We start from the raw sequence: 18,957 nt of genomic DNA on the forward strand, positions 1-18,957 counted from the left end.
GAATGAATGAAAAGGATACCCCCCCACACAGAGAATGAATGAATGAATCAATAAATATGATTGAATGAATGAATGAAAAGGATACCCCCCCACACACAGAATGAATGAATGAATGAATATGATTGAATGAACGAATGAAAAGGATACCCACACGCACACAGAATGAATGAATGAATGAATATGATTGAAGGAATGAATGAAAAGGATACCCACACGCACACAGAATGAATGAATGAATGAATGAATGAATAAATAAATATGATTGAAGGAATGAATGAAAAGGATACCCACGTGCATACAGAATGAATGAATGAATAAATATGATTGAAGGAATGAATGAAAAGGATACCCACACAGAATGAGTGAATGAATATGATTGAATGAATGAATGAAAAGGATACCCACACGCACACAGAATGAATGAATGAATAAATGTGATTGAAGGAACGAATGAAAAGGATACCCACCCGCACACAGAATGAATGAATGAATGAACATGATTGAAGGAATGAATGAAAAGGATACCCACACGCACACAGAATGAATGAATGAATGAATAAATATGATTGAAGGAGTGAATGAAAAGGATACCCACATGCACACAGAATGAATGAATGAATAAATATGATTGAAGGAGTGAATGAAAAGGATACCCACACGCACACAATGAATGAATGAATGAATAAATATGATTGAAGGAGTGAATGACAAGGATACCCACATGCACACAGAATGAATGAATGAATAAATATGATTGAAGGAACGAATGAAAAGGATACCTACACGCACACAGAATGAATGAATGAATAAATATGATTGAAGAAACGAATTAAAAGGACACCCACCTGCACACAGAATGAATGAATGAATAAATATGCTTGAAGGAGTGAATGAAAAGGATACCCACACGCACACGGAATGAATGAATGAATAAGTATGATTGAAGGAACGAATGAAAAGTATACCCACACGCACACAGAATGAATGAATGAATATGATTGAAGGAATGAATGAAAAGGATACCCACCCGCACACACGCACACCCATCCACCGACCCCCTTAGACTGCAAACTCGTGATGGGCAGGGGGCACGTCTGCCAGTGCCGTTGTATCGGCCTCTCCCAATCGCTTAGTACAGTGCTCTGCGCGCGGTAAGCGCTCAATAAATACGATTGATTGATTGATTGATTCTTATTCATTCCTTCAATCATATTCATTCATCCATTCATTTCGTGTCCCCCCCCCCCGCCTCCGCGGCCTCACCGGCAGTTCCGGCCACCGTGGTGGTGCAGGCCCCGCAGCCACGTGCGCAGCAGGGAGTTGGGGCGACGATAGCACCAGAAAGCCAGCCCGGCCCCGGGAAGCAGCAGCAACAGGGCGACCAGCAGCAGGGCCACCACCACGGCCTGGCCGGCCGGCTGCACAGGCCCGCTGTCCACGCTGCCCCCGGGACCCGGCTTGTCGCAGAACGGGGGAGCCCAGCCGGCTTCACAGTGACAGTTGCTGTTGCTGTTGCAGACCTGTGTGGGGGTGTGGGGAGATGGGGAGGGGGCCCCGAGACCGCTCCCCGCGCCCCACCCGCTCCCCTCCAATCCCCCCCGACCTGGGACATAGGCCTGTCTCCCCCTTTCGAGCCCGCTGTTGGGTAGGGACCGTCTCTATAGGTTGCCAACTTGGACTTCCCAGGCGCTTAGTCCAGTGCTCTGCACACAGTAAGCGCTCAATAAATATGATTGATTGATTGATTGATTGATCCCCGCACCCCACCCGCTCCCCTCCAATCCACCCCGGACTGGGACATAGGCCTGTCTCCCCCTTTCTAGCCCGTGAGCCCGCTGTTGGGTAGGGACCGTCTCTATAGGTTGCCAGCTTGGACTTCCCAGGCGCTTAGTCCAGTGCTCTGCACACAGTAAGCGCTCAATAAATACGATTGATTGATTGATTGATCCCCGCGCCCCACCCGCTCCCCTCCAATCTCCCCCGAACTGGGACATAGGCCTGTCTCTCCCTTTCTAGCCCGCGAGCCCGCTGTTGGGTAGGGACCGTCTCTAGATGTTGCCAACTTGGACTTCCCAAGCGCTTAGAACAGTGCTCTGCACACAGTAAGCGCTCAATAAATACGGTTGATGGATTGATTGATTGATCCCCGCACCCCACCCGCTCCCCTCCAATCCCCCCCGGACTGGGACATAGGCCTGTCTCCCCCTTTCTAGCCTGTGAGCCCGCTGTTGGGTAGGGACCATCTCTATAGGTTGCCGACTTGGACTTCCCAGGCGCTTAGTCCAGTGCTCTGCACACAGTAAGCGCTCAATAAATACGATTGACTGATTGATTGATTGATCCCCACGCCCCACCCACTCCCCTCCAACACCCCCCCCCCCCCCCCCCGAACTGGGACATAGGCCTGTCTCCCCCTTTCTAGCCCGCGAGCCCGCTGTTGGGTAGGGACCGTCTCTATAGGTTGCCAACTTGGACTTCCCAAGCGCTTAGTACAGTGCTCTGCACACAGTAAGTGCTCAATAAATACGATTGATTGATTGATTGATTGATCCCTGCACCCCACCCGCTCCCCTCCAATCCCCCCCGAACTGGGACATAGGCCTGTCTCCCCCTTTCTAGCCTGCGAGCCCGCTGTTGGGTAGGGACCGTCTCTGTAGGTTGCCAACTTGGACTTCCCAAGCGCTTAGTCCAGTGCTCTGCACACAGTAGGCGCTCAATAAATACGATTGATTGATTGATTGACCATCTCTATCTGTTGCCGACCGCTCTGCACACAGTAAGCGCTCAATAAATACGATTGAATGAATGAATGAATGAATGACATAGGCCCGGCTCAGTCTAGGGGTGCGGTGGGCGCCAGAATTCGGGAAGATTCTGGGCTCCAAGCAGAGACAATGACGTATTTATTACTCTATTTATTTATTTATTTTACTTGCACATATCTATTCTATTTATTTTATTTTGTTAATATGTTTGGTTTTATTCTCTGTCTCCCCCTTCTAGACTGCGAGCCCGCTGTTGGGTAGGGACCGTCTCTATATGTTGCTAACTTGGACCTCCCAAGCGCTTAGTCCAGTGCTCTTCACACAGTAAGCGCTCAATAAATACGATTGATTGATTGATTGACCTTGATTGACTGATCGACCGTCTCTATCTGTTGCCGACCGCTCTGCACCCAGTCAGCGCTCAATAAATACGATTGAATGAATGAATGAATGACATAGGCGTGCAGTGGGCGCCAGAATTCGGGAAGATTCTGGGCTCCAAGGAGAGACAATGACAAATTTATTACTCTATTTAATTTGCTTGTTCATATCTATTCTATTTATTTTATTTTGTTAATATGTCTTGTTTTGTTGTCTGTCTCCCCATTCTAGACTGTGAGCCCGCTGTTGGGTAGGGACCGTCTCTATAGGTTGCCTACTTGGACTTCCCAAGCGCTTAGTACAGTGCTCTGCACACAGTAAGCGCTCAATAAATAAGATTGATTGATTGATTGATTGATCCCCGCGCCCCACCCACTCCCCTCCAATCCCCCCCGAACTGGGACATAGGCCTGTCTCCCCCCTTCTAGCCTGCGAGCCCGCTGTTGGGTAGGGACCGTCTCTATAGGTTGCCAACTTGGACTTCCCAAGCGCTTACTACAGTGCTCTGCACACAGTAGGCGCTCAATAAATACGATTGATTGATTGATTGACCGTCTCTATCTGTTGCCGACCGCTCTGCGCACAGTAAGCGCTCAATAAATATGATTGAATGAATGAATGAATGGCATAGTCCCAGCTCAGTCTAGGGGTGCAGTGGGCGCCAAGAATTCGGGAAGATTCTGGGCTCCAAGGAGAGACAATGACATATGTTTGTACATATTTATTACTCTATTTATTTATTTATTTATTTATTTTACTTGTACATATCTATTCTATTTATTTTATTTTGTTAATATATTTGGTTTTGTTCTCTGTCTCCCCCTTCTAGACTGTGAGCCCACCGTTGGGTAGGGGCCGTCTCTATATGTTGCCAACTTGGACTTCCCAAGCGCTTAGTCCAGTGCTCTGCACACAGTAAGCGCTCAATAAATACGATTGATTGATTGATTGACCTTGACTGATTGATTGACCGTCTCTATCTGTTGCCGACCGCTCTGTACCTAGTAAGTGCTCAATAAATACGATTGAATGAATGAATGAATGACATAGGCCCGGCTCAGTCTAGGGGTGCGGTGGGCGCCAGAATTCGGGAAGATTCTGGGCTCCAAGCAGAGACAATGACGTATTTATTACTCTATTTATTTATTTATTTTACTTGCACATATCTATTCTATTTATTTTATTTTGTTAATATGTTTGGTTTTATTCTCTGTCTCCCCCTTCTAGACTGCGAGCCCGCCGTTGGGTAGGGGCCGTCTCTATATGTTGCCAACTTGGACTTCCCAAGTGCTTAGTACAGTGCTCTGCACACAGTAAGCGCTCAATAAATACAATTGATTGACTGATTGATTGATTGACCGTCTCTATCTGTTGCCGACCGCTCAGCACACAGTAAGCGCTCAATAAATACGATTGAATGAATGAATGACATAGGCCCTGCTCTGTCTAGGGGTGCAGTGGGCGCCAGAATTCGGGAAGATTCTGGGCTCCAAGGAGAGACAATGACGTATGTTTGTACATATTTATTACTCTATTTATTTATTTTACTTGTACATATCTATTCTATTTATTTTATTTTGTTAATATGTTTGGTTTTATTCTCTGTCTCCCCCTTCTAGACTGTGAGCCCGCCGTTGGGTCGGGACCGTCTCTATATGTTGCCAACTTGGACTTCCCAAGCGCTTAGTCCAGTGCTCTGCACACAGTAAGCGCTCAATATATACGATTGATTGATCGATTGACCGTCTCTATCCATTGCCGACCGCTCTGCACCCAGTAAGCGCTCAATAAATACGATTGAATGAATGAATGAATGAATGCCATAGGCCTGGCTCAGTCTAGGGGTGCAGTGGGCGCCAGAATTCGGGAAGATTCTGGGCTCCAAGGAGAGACAATGACGTATGTTTGTACATATTTATTACTCTACTTATTTATTTATTTTACTTGTACATATCTATTCTATTTATTTTATTTTGTTAATATGTTTGGTTTTGTTCTCTGCCTCCCCCTTCTAGACTGTGAGCCCGCCGTTGGGTAGGGGCCGTCTCTATAGGTTGCCAACTTGGACTTCCCCGGCGCTTAGTCCAGTGCCCTACACACAGTAAGCGCTCAATTGATACGATCGATCGATCGATTGATCCCCTGCTTCAAAGCCTTTTCCCATTCCTCTCCTCCCTCTTCCTTCTGCCTCGATTCACCCCCCTTCCCAGCCCTGTGGCACTTAGGTACCCGTGATCGGCTGAATTATTTTAACGCCCATCTCCCCCTGTAGATGATGATGATAATTCTGGGATTTCTTCGGCTCTGGGTTGAATTATTCCAACGCCCACCTCCCCCTGTAGATGATGATGATAATTCTGGGATTTCTTAGGCTCTGGGTTGAATTATTCCAATGCCCACCTCCCCCTGGAGATGATGATGATAATATTGGGATTTCTTCGGCTCTGGGTTGAATTATTCCAACGCCCACCTCCCCCTGGAGATGATGATGATAATTCTGGAGTGTCTTAGGCTCTGGGCCTCAGTTCCCTCATCTGGAAAACGGGGATTGACTGCGGGCTAACCTCCCCTCCAGCGCTTACGGCCGTGCCTCAGAAATGTCATCTTGATGATGATAATTCTGGGATTTCTTCGGCTCTGGGTTGAATTATTCCAACGCCCACCTCCCCCTGGAGACGATGATGATAATTCTGGAGTGTCTTAGGCCCTGGGCCTCAGTTCCCCCATCTGGAAAATGGGGATTAACTGCGGGCTAACCTCCCCTCCAGCACTTACGGCAGTGCTTCAGAAATGCCATCTGGACGACGATGATTATGCTGACTTTTCTGACTGCCCAGCGCTCAGTAAGTACAGCTGGAAGGAGCACCCCCCCGGCCACCGCCCCGGCCGCGTCCGACTCACCCCGTGCCCGTGGCACCGCCGCCCGCACTGCTCCAGCTCCAGGAAGGATGCGTTGGCACAGCGCCCATCCCGGCACACCTGGAAGGGAGAGGATGCTGGCACCGGAGGCTTGTCCTGCCCCACCGCCAGCCGGGGACCGGGGCGTCTCCCCCAGCGTACCCGTCCGTCCCCACACTTGGTGCCAGCCGCCACCAGGCCCGGGTCGGGCAGATCGCCCCGCTGGCCCGGCCGGGCCGCCGGGTACATGAAGGCGCCGCGACAGGTGAGCTGGCGGCCGTTGTGGCGGATGGTGGTGTCCATGGAGACCGTGTTGGGACCCCGAGGCCTCCTGGCCGGGCTCTGGCACTGGATCTTGCCGCACTTGGCATCCCTGGGGGGCACAGAGGGGCGGAGGGTCAGTCGCGCCCCGGCCTCCCCCCCAAATCATCACCATCAATCGTATCTATTGAGCGCTTACTGTGTGCAGAGCACTGGACCAAGCGCTTGGGAAGTACAAATTGGCAACATATGGAGACAGTCCCTACCCAACAGTGGGCTCACGGTCTAAAAGCCACATAATAATAATAATCATCATCATCAATCGTATTTATTGAGCGCTTACTGCGTGCAGAGCACTGGACCAAGCGCCTGGGAAGTACAAATTGGCAACACAGAGAGAGACAGTCCCTACCCAACAGTGGGCTCACGGTCTAAAAGCCACATAATAATCATCATCATCATCATCAATCGTATTTATTGAGCGCTTACTATGTGCAGAGCACTGTACCAAGCGCCTGGGAAGTACAAATTGGCAACATAGAGAGACAGTCCCTACCCAACAGTGGGCTCACGGTCTAAAAGCCACATAATAATAATAATCATCATCATCAATCGTATTTATTGAGCGCTTACTGTGTGCAGAGCACTGGACTAAGCGCCTGGGAAGTACAAATTGGCAACATAGAGAGACAGTCCCTACCCAACAGTTGGCTCACGGTCTAAAAGCCAAATAATCATCATCATCATCATCATCATCATCAATCATATTTATTGAGCGCTTACTGTGTGCAGAGCACTGTACCAAGCGCTTGGGAAGTACAAATTGGCAACATAGAGAGACAGTCCCTACCCAACAGTGGGCTCACGGTCTAAAAGCCACATAATAATAATAATCATCATCATCAATCGTATTTATTGAGCGCTTACTGTGTGCAGAGCACTGGACTAAGCGCTTGGGAAGTACAAATTGGCAACATAGAGAGACAGTCCCTACCCAACGGTGGGCTCACGGTCTAAAAGCCAAATAATAGTAATAATAATAATGGCATTTATGAAGCGCTCACCAAGTCTCCCTGCCAATGCTAAACTATCTCTGAAATCTTTTAGACTGTGAGCCCACTGTTGGGTAGGGACCGTCTCTATGTGTTCCCAATTTGGACTTCCCAAGCGCTTAGTACAGTGCTCCGCACACAGTAAGCGCTCCATAAACATGCTTTTAGACCGTGAGCCCACTGTTGGGTAGGGACCGTCTCTCTATGTTGCCAACTTGGACTTCCCAAGCGCTTCGTCCAGTGCTCTGCACACAGTAAGCGCTCAATAAATACGATTGATGATGATTGATTGATCGATGGAAATCCCGAACAGGGAATCCCGGCGTGAATACGGAAGGGCCGAGCAGAAACCCATGTCACCTCCTTCATCAGTGAGCTCCTCGTGCGTTTGTCTACCAACTCTTCCCAACTGTCCCCTCCCAAGCGCTCAGTCCAGTGCTCCCCGCGTAGTAAGCGCTCAATAAATACCATCGATTGATGTAGACTCTCCCCCCGACTGTAAGCTTGCTGTGGGCAGGGAATGCGTCTGCCAACTCTGTGTTGGACTCTCCCAAGCGCTTAGCACACCGCCCTGTGTGCAGTAAGTACTTAATAGACACCACTGATTAACTGTTAGCTCATCGTGGGGGAAGGACCGTGGCTCAGCGGAAAGAGCCCGGGGCTTTGGAGTCGGAGGTCATGGGTTCAAATCCCGGCTCCGCCAATTGTCAGCTGGGTGACTTCGGGCAAGGCACTTGACCTCTCTGGGCCCCAGCTTACCTCATCTGGAAAATGGGGATGAAGACTGTGAGCCCCCCCGTGGGACAACCTGATCACCCTGTAACCTCCCCAGCGCTTAGAACAGTGCTTTGCACATAGTGGGCACTTAATAAATGCCGTTATTATTATTATTATTATTATTGGAACCTCCCCAGCACTTAGAACAGTGCTTTGCACACAGTGGGCATTTAATAAATGCCATTATTATTGGAACCTCCCCAGCGCTTAGAACAGTGCTTTGCACATAGTAGGCACTTAATAAATGTCATTATTATTATTATTATTATTATTGGAACCTCCCCAGCACTTAGAACAGTGCTTTGCACATAGTGGGCACTTAATAAATGCTGTTATTATTATTATTTTTATTATTATTATTATTATTATTGGAACCTCCCCAGCGCTTAGAACAGTGCTTTGCACATAGTGGGCACTTAATAAATGCCATTATTATTGGAACCTCCCCAGCGCTTAGAACAGTGCTTTGCACATAGTAAGCGCTTAATAAATGCCATTATTATTATTATTATTATTATTGTTGTAACCTCCCCAGCACTTAGAACAGTGCTTTGCACATAGTGGGCACTTAATAAATGCCGTTATTATTATTATTATTATTATTATTATTATTGGAACCTCCCCAGCGCTTAGAACAGTGCTTTGCACATAGTGGGCACTTAATAAATGCCATTATTATCATTATTATTATTATTGGAACCTCCCCAGCGCTTAGAACAGTGCTTTGCACATAGTGGGCACTTAATAAATGCCATTATTATCATTATTATTATTATTGGAACCTCCCCAGCGCTTAGAACAGTGCTTTGCACATAGTGGGCACTTAATAAATGCCATTATTATTGGAACCTCGCCAGCGCTTAGAACAGTGCTTTGCACATAGTAAGCGCTTAATAAATGCCATTATTATTATCATTATTATTATGGGAACCTCCCCAGCGCTTAGAACAGTGCTTTGCACATAGTGGGCACTCAATAAATGCCATTATTATTATTATTATTGGAACCTCCCCAGCGCTTAGAACAGTGCTTTGCACATAGTAAGCGCTTAATAAATACGATTGATGATGATGATGATGATGATGAATAAATGCCATTATTATTATTGTAACCTCCCCAGCGCTTAGAACAGTGCTTTGCACATAGTAAGCGCTTAATAAATGCTATTATTATTATTATTATTATTATTATTATTAAGTGTCGGAGCCGGGATTTGAACCCACGACCTCTGACTCCAAAGGCCGGGCTCTCTCCACCGAGCCACGCTGCTTCCTTAACAGTACTTGCTAAGCGCTTACTATGTGCCAAGCACTGCTCTAAGCGCCACCCAAATCCCTTGTGACCTCCCCAGCGCTTAGAACAGTGCGCTTAATACATGCCATTGTTGTTGTTATCATTATTATTATTATTCTTTCCCCAGCGCTTAGAACAGTGCTCTGCATTCAATCCGTCGTATTTATTGAGCGCTTCCCGTGTGCAGGGCACTGTACTAAGCGCCTGGGAAGGACAAGCTGGCAACATCTAGAGACGGTCCCTACCCGACAGCGGGCTCACAATCTAAAAGGGGGAGACGGAGAACAAAACCAAACATACTAACAAAATAAAATAAATAGAATAAATATGTACAAGTAAAATAGAGTAATAAATATGTACAAACATATATAATAATAGTAATAATCATGGCATTTATTAAGTGCCATTAATAATAGTAATATGGTGGTATTCAAGCGCTTACTATGTGCAAGCACTGTTCTGAGCGCCGTGTCCGAATCGAGTTGGACCCACTTGGGGCTCACAGTCTCAATCCCCGTTTGACTGTCGAGGTCACTGAGGCCCAGAGAAGGGAATCAATCGATCAATCAATCAATCGTATTTATTGAGCGCTTACTGTGTGCAGAGCACTGTACTAAGCGCTTGGGAAATACAAGTTGGCAGCATAGAGAGACGGTCCCTACCCGAAGGGACTTGCCTGAGGTCAAACAGCAGACAAGGGGTGGAGCCGGGATTGGAACCCATGCCTTTTGGACGGCTGGGCCTGCGCTCTCATTAATAATAATAATAATAATAATAATAATAATAATGACATTTATTAAGCACTTACTATGTGCAAAGCACTGTTCTAAGCGCTGGGGAGGATACAAGGTGATCAGGTTGTCCCACAGGGGGCTCACAGTCTTCATCCACATTTTACAGATGAGGGAACTGAGGCCCGGAGAAGTGAATAATTAATAATAATAATAATAATAATAATAATAATAGCATTTATTAAGCGCTTACTATGTGCAAAGCACTGTTCTGAGCACTGGGGAGGATACAAGGTGATCAGGTTGTCCCATGACGGGGGCTCACAGTCTTCATCCCCATTTTACAGATGAGGGAACTGAGGCCCAGAGAAAATAATAATAATAATTAATAATAATAATAATAATAATAACAACATTTATTAAGCGCTTACTGTGTGCAAAGCACTATTCTGAGCGCTGGGGAGGATAAAAGGTGGTCAGGTTGTCCCACAGGGGGCTCACAGTCTTCATCCCCATTTTCCAGATGAGGGAACTGAGGCACAGGGAAGTGGATAATAATAATAATAATAATAATAATAATAATAATAATAATAATAATAATAATAATGGCATTTATTAAGCGCTTACTATGTGCAAAGCACTGTTCTAAGCGCTGGGGAGGATACAAGGTGATCAGGTTGTCCCACAGGACAGTCTTCATCCCCATTTTATAGATGAGGGAACTGAGGCCCAGAGAAGTGAATAATAATAATAATAATAATAATATTAATATTACTAATAATAATGACATTTATTAAGTGCTTACTATGTGCCAAGCACTGTTCTAAGCGCTGGGGAGGTTACAAGGTGACCAGCTTGTCCCGCGTGGGGCTCACAGTCATCATCCCCATTTTCCAGATGAGGGAACTGAGGCCCAGAGAAGTGAAGTGACTTGCCCAAAGTCACACAGCTGACTTGTGGTGGAGCCGGGATTCGAACCCGTGACCTCCGACTCCAAAGCCCGGGCTCTTTCCACCGAGCCACGCTGCTTCTCTAGCCACTAGGCCATTCATTCATTCAGTTGTATCTATCATCATCATCATCATCAATCGTATTTATTGAGCGCTTACTGTGTGCAGAGCACTGTACTAAGCGCTCGGGAACTACAAGTGGGCGACATATAGAGACGGCCCCTACCCAACAGCGGGCTCACAGTCTAGAGGGGGGAGACGGACAACAAAACAAAACATATTAACAAAATAGAATAAATATGCAAATAAAATAGAGTAATAAATACGTGCAATTCATTCATTATATTCATTCATTCAACTGTATTTATTCATTCATTTGTATTTATTGAGCACTTACTGCGTGCAGAGCACTGTACTAAGCGCTCGGGATGTCCAAGTGGGCGACATCTAGAGCCGGTCCCTACCCGACGGCGGGCTCACGGTCGAGAAGGGGGATAGACTGCCATGCGGCCCGCTCTCCTCAGGTTTTTCCCTCCCTTCCACCCATCAATCAATCAATCAATCATATTTATTGAGCACTTACTGCATGCAGAGCGCTGTACTAAGCGCTCGGGATGTCCAAGTGGGCGACATCTAGAGCCGGTCCCTACCCGACGGTGGGCTCACGGTCGAGAAGGGGGATAGACTGCCATGCGGCCAGCTCTCCTCAGGTTTTTCCCTCCCTTCCACCCATCAATCGATCAATCAATCGTATTTATTGAGCGCTTACTGCGTGCAGGGCACTGTACTAAGCGCTCGGGAAGTCCAAGTGGGCGACATCTAGAGCCGGTCCCTACCCGACGGCGGGCTCACGGTCGAGAAGGGGGATAGACTGCCATGCGGCCCGCTCTCCTCAGGTTTTTCCCTCCCTTCCACCCATCAATCGATCAATCAATCGTATTTATTGAGCGCTTACTGCATGCAGAGCACTGTACTAAGCGCTCAGGAAGTCCAAGTGGGCGACATGTAGAGACGCTCCCTACCCGACGGCGGGCTCACGGTCGAGAAGGGGGATAGACTGCCATGCGGCCCGCTCTCCTCAGGTTTTTCCCTCCCTTCCACCCATCCATCGATCAATCAATCGTATTTATTGAGCGCTTACTGCGTGCAGGGCACTGTACTAAGCGCTCGGGATGTCCAAGAGGGCGACATGTAGAGACGCTCCCTACCCGACGGCGGGCTCACGGTCGAGAAGGGGGATAGACTGCCATGCGGCCCGCTCTCCTCAGGTTTTTCCCTCCCTTCCACCCATCAATCGATCAATCAATCGTATTTATTGAGCACTTACTGCGTGCAGGGCACTGTACTAAGCGCTCGGGATGTCCAAGAGGGCGACATGTAGAGACGCTCCCTACCCGACGGCGGGCTCACAGTCAAGAAGGGGGGTAGACTGCCACGCGGCCCGCTCTCCTCAGGTTTTTCCCTCCCTTCCACCCATCAATCGATCAATCAATCGTATTTATTGAGCGCTTACTGCATGCAGAGCACTGTACTAAGCGCTCGGGAAGTCCAAGTGGGCTACATGTAGAGACGCTCCCTACCCGACGGCGGGCTCACGGTCGAGAAGGGGGATAGACTGCCATGCGGCCCGCTCTCCTCAGGTTTTTCCCTCCCTTCCACCCGTCAATCGATCAATCAATCAATCGTATTTATTGAGCGCCTACTGCGTGCCCTCGGGGGGCGTCTCCCCAGTACTCACCTCCTCTCACAGGGGATGTAATTGCCCTGACCGTCCCGGCCGCAGTTGCCGTAGGGGTCACCCGCCGTGTTCACGTCCTGGAAGCACGCGTCCGGAGCCGGGCTGGCACCTGGAAGGGGGCAGGGAATGGTGTCCGTGTCGCTCTCCGGTTCTAATCAATCAATCAATCGATCGATCAATCAATCGTATTTATTGAGCGCTTACTGGGTGCAGAGCACTGGACTAAGCGCTTGCGTCCTCTCGTTTATTCCGTCGTATCATTGAGCGCCCACCGTGTCCCTTGCACTGGATTAATCAATCGTATTTATTGAGCGCTTACAATCAATCAATCAATCAATCAATCAATCGTATTTATTGAGCGCTTACTGCGTGCAGAGCACTGGACTAAGCACTTGCATCCTCTCATTTATTCTGTCATATCATTGATCACCCACCGTGTCCCTTGCACTGGATTAATCAATCAATCAATTGTATTAATTGAGCGCTTACTGTGTGCAGAGCACTGGACTAAGCGCTTGCGTCCTCTCGTTTATTCCATCGTATCATTGTCCCTTGCACTGGATTAATCAATTGATCAATCGTATTTATTGAGCGCTTACTGTGTGCAGAGCACTGGACTAAGCGCTTGCGTCCTCTCGCTTATTCCGTCGTATCATTGAGCGCTCACCATGTCCCTTGCACTGGATTAATCAATCAATCGTATTTATTGAGCGCTTACAATCAATCAATCAATCGTATTTATTGAGCGCTTACTGTGTGCAGAGCACTGGACTAAGCGCTTGCGTCCTCTCGCTTATTCCATCGTATCATTGAGCGCCCACCGGGTCCCTTGCGCTGGATTAATCAGTCAATCGTATTTATTGAGCACTTACTGTGTGCAGAGCACTGGACTAAGCGCTTGCGTCCTCTCGTTTATTCCATCGTATCATTGTCCCTTGCACTGGATTAATCAATTGATCAATCGTATTTATTGAGCGCTTACTGTGTGCAGAGCACTGGACTTAAGCGCTTGCGTCCTCTCGCTTATTCCGTCGTATCATTGAGCGCCCACCGTGTCCCTTGCACTGGATTAATCAATCAATCAATTGTATTTATTGAGCGCTTACAATCAATCAATCAATCAATCGTATTTATTGAGCGCTTACTGTGTGCAGAGCACTGGACTAAGCGCTTGCGTCCTCTCGCTTATTCCATCGTATCACTGAGCGCTCACCGTGTCCCTTGCGCTGGGTTAATCAATCAATCAATTGTATCAATTGAGCGCTTACTGTGGACTAAGCGCTTGCGTCCTCTCGTTTATTCCGTCGTATCATTGAGCGCCCACCGTGTCCCTTGCACTGGATTAATCAATCAATCATATTTATTGAGCGCTTACTGTGTGCAGAGCACTGGACTAAGCGCTTGCGTCCTCTCACTTATTCCGTCGTATCACTGAGGGCCCACCGTATCCCTTGCGCTGGATTAATTAATCAATCAATCAATCAATCGTATTTATTGAGCGCTTACAATCAATCAATCAATCAATCAATCGTATTTATTGAGCGCTTACTGTGTGCAGAGCACTGGACTAAGCGCTTGCGTCCTCTCGTTTATTCCGTCGTATCATTGAGCGCTCACCGTGTCCCTTGCGCTGGATTAATCAATCAGTCAATCGTATTTATTGAGCACTTACTGTGTGCAGAGCACTGGACTAAGCGCTTGTGTCCTCTCGTTTATTCCATCGAATCATTGCCCCTTGCACTGGATTAATCAATTGATCAATCGTATTTATTGAGCGCTTACTGTGTGCAGAGCACTGGACTTAAGCGCTTGCGTCCTCTCGTTTATTCCGTCGTATCATTGAGCGCCCACCGTGTCCCTTGCGCTGGATTAACCAATCAATCAATCAATCGCATTGAGCACTTACAATCAATCAATCGTATTTATTGAGCGCTTACTGCGTGCAGAGCACTGGACTAAGCGCTTGCATCCTCTCGCTTATTCCGTCGTATCATTGAGCGCCCACCGTGTCCCTTGCGCTGGATTAATCAATCAATCAATCGTATTTATTGAGCGCTTACAATCAATCAATCAATCGTATTTATTGAGCGCTTACAATCAATCAATCAATCAATCAATCGTATTTATTGAGTGCTTACTGCGTGCAGAGCACTGGACTAAGCACTTGCATCCTCTCATTTATTCTGTCATATCATTGATCACCCACCGTGTCCCTTGCACTGGATTAATCAATCAATCAATTGTATTAATTGAGCGCTTACTGTGTGCAGAGCACTGGACTAAGCGCTTGCGTCCTCTCGTTTATTCCATCGTATCATTGTCCCTTGCACTGGATTAATCAATTGATCAATCGTATTTATTGAGCGCTTACTGTGTGCAGAGCACTGGACTAAGCGCTTGCGTCCTCTCGCTTATTCCGTCGTATCATTGAGCGCCCACCGTGTCCCTTGCGCTGGATTAACCAATCAATCAATCAATCGCATTGAGCACTTACAATCAATCAATCAATCAATCGTATTTATTGAGCGCTTACTGCGTGCAGAGCACTGGACTAAGCGCTTGCATCCTCTCGCTTATTCCGTCGTATCATTGAGCGCCCACCGTGTCCCTTGCGCTGGATTAATCAATCAATCAATCGTATTTATTGAGCGCTTACTGTGTGCAGAGCACTGGACTAAGCGCTTGCGTCCTCTTGTTTATTCCTTCGTATCATTGAGCACTCACCGTGTCCCTTGCGGTGGAGTAATCAATCAATCAATCGTATTTATTGAGCGCTTACTGTGTGCAGAGCACTGGACTAAGCGCTTGCGTCCTCTCGCTTATTCCGTCGTATCATTGAGCACTGACCGTGTCCCTTGCGCTGGATTAATCAATCAATCAATCGTATTTATTGAGCGCTTACTGTGTGCAGAGTACTGGACTAAGCGCTTGTGTCCTCTCGTTTATTCCATCGTATCATTGTCCCTTGCACTGGATTAATCAATTGATCAATCGTATTTATTGAGCGCTTACTGTGTGCAGAGCACTGGACTAAGCGCTTGCGTCCTCTCGCTTATTCCGTCGTATCACTGAGCGCTCACCGTGTCCCTTGCGCTGGATTAATCAATCAATCAATTGTATTAATTGAGCACTTACTGTGTGCAGAGCACTGGACTAAGCACTTGGGAATCAATTAATCCATCAATCAATCGTATTTATTGAGCGCTTACTGCGTGCAGAGCACTGGACTAAGCACTTGGGAATCAATCAATCCATCAATCGTATTTATTGAGCGCTTACTGTGTGCAGAGTACTGGACTAAGCACTTGGGAATCAATCAATCCACCAATCAATCATATTTATTGAGCGCTTACTGTGTGCAGAGCACTGTACTAAGCACTTGGGAATCAATCAATCCATCAGTCAATCGTATTTATTGAGCACTTACTGTGTGCAGAGCAGTAGACTAAGCACTTGGGAATCAATCCATCAATCAATCGTATTTATTGAGCGCTTACTGTGTGCAGGGCACTGGACTAAGCACTTGGGAATCAATCGAGTAAGCGCTCAATAAATACGATTGATTGATTGATTAAAATAAATAGAGTAATAAATATGTACAAGCATATATACAGGTATACATCATATATGTATATATGATGGCTTAATAAATGTCTCTATATGTTGCCAACTTGTCCTTCCCAAGCGCTTAGTCCAGTGCTCTGCACACAGTAAGCGCTCAATAAATACAAATGACTGATTGATTGATTGATTAAAATAAATAGAGTAATAAATCTGTACAAGCATATATACAGGTATACATCATATATGTCTATATGATGGCTTAATAAATGTCTCTGTATGTTGCCAACTTGTCCTTCCCAAGCGCTTAGTCCAGTGCCCTGCACACAGTAAGCACTCAATAAATACAATTGATTGATTGATTAAAATAAATAGAGTAATAAATCTGTACACGCATATATACAGGTATACATCATATATGTATATATGATGGCTTAATAAATGTCTCTATATGTTGCCAACCTGTCCTTCCCAAGCGCTTAGTCCAGTGCCCTGCACACAGTAAGCACTCAATAAATACAATTGATTGATTGATTAAAATAAATAGAGTAATAAATCTGTACACGCATATATACAGGTATACATCATATATGTATATATGATGGCTTAATAAATGTCTCTATATGTTGCCAACCTGTCCTTCCCAAGCGCTTAGTCCAGTGCTCTGCACACAGTAAGCGCTCAATAAATACGATTGATTGATTGATTAAAATAAAGAGTAATAAATCTGTACAAGCATATATACAGGTATACATCATATATGTATATATGATGGCTTAATAAATGTCTCTATATGTTGCCAACCTGTCCTTCCCAAGTGCTTAGTCCAGTGCCCTGCACACAGTAAGCGCTCAATAAATATGATTGATTGATTGATTGATTGATTAAAATAAATAGAGTAATAAATATGTACAAGCATATATACAGGTATACATCATATATGTATATATGATGGCTTAATAAATGTCTCTATATGTTGCCAACCTGTCCTTCCCAAGCGCTTAGTCCAGTGCTCTGCACACAGTAAGCGCTCAATAAATACGATTGATTGATTGATTAAAATAAATAGAGTAATAAATCTGTACACGCATATATACAGGTATACATCATATATGTATATATGATGGCTTAATAAATGTCTCTATATGTTGCCAACCTGTCCTTCCCAAGCGCTTAGTCCAGTGCCCTGCACACAGTAAGCACTCAATAAATACAATTGATTGATTGATTAAAATAAATAGAGTAATAAATCTGTACACGCATATATACAGGTATACATCGTATATGTATATATGATGGCTTAATAAATGTCTCTATATGTTGCCAACCTGTCCTTCCCAAGCGCTTAGTCCAGTGCTCTGCACACAGTAAGCGCTCAATAAATACGATTGATTGATTGATTAAAATAAAGAGTAATAAATCTGTACAAGCATATATACAGGTATACATCATATATGTATATATGATGGCTTAATAAATGTCTCTATATGTTGCCAACCTGTCCTTCCCAAGCGCTTAGTCCAGTGCCCTGCACACAGTAAGCGCTCAATAAATACAATTGATTGATTGATTAAAATAAATAGAGTAATAAATATGTACAAGCATATATACAGGTATACATCATATATGTATATATGATGGCTTAATAAATGTCTCTATATGTTGCCAACTTGTCCTTCCCAAGCGCTTAGTCCAGTGCCCTGCACACAGTAAGCGCTCAATAAATACAATTGATTGATTGATTAAAATACATAGAGTAATAAATATGTACAAGCATATATACAGGTATACATCATATATGTATATATGATGGCTTAATAAATGTCTCTATATGTTGCCAACCTGTCCTTCCCAAGCGCTTAGTCCAGTGCCCTGCACACAGTAAGCGCTCAATAAATATGATTGATTGATTGATTGATTAAAATAAATAGAGTAATAAATATGTACAAGCATATATACAGGTATACATCATATATGTATATATGATGGCTTAATAAATGCCATCATTATCATTATTATTATTCTTAAGTGACTTGCCCAAGGTCACACAGCCGACACGAGGCGGAGCCGGGATTCGAACCCATGACCTCCGACCCCAAAGCCCGAGCCACGCCGCTTCATCTGTTAAGCGTGGCCCTGCCATGTGTCTGCTGTGCCGCCTTGGGCAGCCCACTTCACTTCTCCGGGCCTCAGTTCCCTCATCTGGAAAATGGGGATGAAGACTGTGAGCCCCCCGTGGGACAACCTGATCACCTCGTATCCCCTCCCAGCGCTTAGTACAGTGCTTGGCACATAGTAAGCGCTTAACAAATGCCGTCATTATTATTATTATTAAGTGCTTACTACGTGCCAGGCACCGTTCTGGCCTATTTATTTTATTTTGTTAGTATGTTTGGTTTAGTTCTCCGTCTCCCCCTTTTAGACTGTGAGCCCACTGTTGGGTAGGGACCGTCTCTACAGGTTGCCAACTTGGACTTCCCAAGCGCTCAGTACAGTGCTCTGCACACAGTAAGCGCTCAATAAATACGATTTATGATGATGATGAGCCAT

At 45.8% G+C, this 18,957-nt stretch overlaps 1 protein-coding gene across 2 annotated transcripts in view; it reads right to left on the reverse strand.

Moving 5' to 3' along the window:
- ADAM33 (ADAM metallopeptidase domain 33) overlaps positions 1-18,957 on the reverse strand; it is a 169,591-nt gene that overhangs the window by 20,485 nt on the left and 130,149 nt on the right. For both annotated transcript variants that reach the window (XM_038745299.1, XM_038745298.1), the window contains exons 15-18: positions 12,847-12,955; positions 6,207-6,417; positions 6,048-6,125; positions 1,264-1,520 (exon numbers count right to left, since the gene is read on the reverse strand). In XM_038745299.1, the coding sequence (XP_038601227.1) occupies positions 1,264-1,520; positions 6,048-6,125; positions 6,207-6,417; positions 12,847-12,955 (655 nt within the window). The remainder of the gene's footprint in view (positions 1-1,263; positions 1,521-6,047; positions 6,126-6,206; positions 6,418-12,846; positions 12,956-18,957) is intronic.

Source organism: Tachyglossus aculeatus, chromosome 4 (assembly GCF_015852505.1).
Source record: "Tachyglossus aculeatus isolate mTacAcu1 chromosome 4, mTacAcu1.pri, whole genome shotgun sequence".
Lineage (NCBI taxonomy): Eukaryota > Metazoa > Chordata > Mammalia > Monotremata > Tachyglossidae > Tachyglossus > Tachyglossus aculeatus.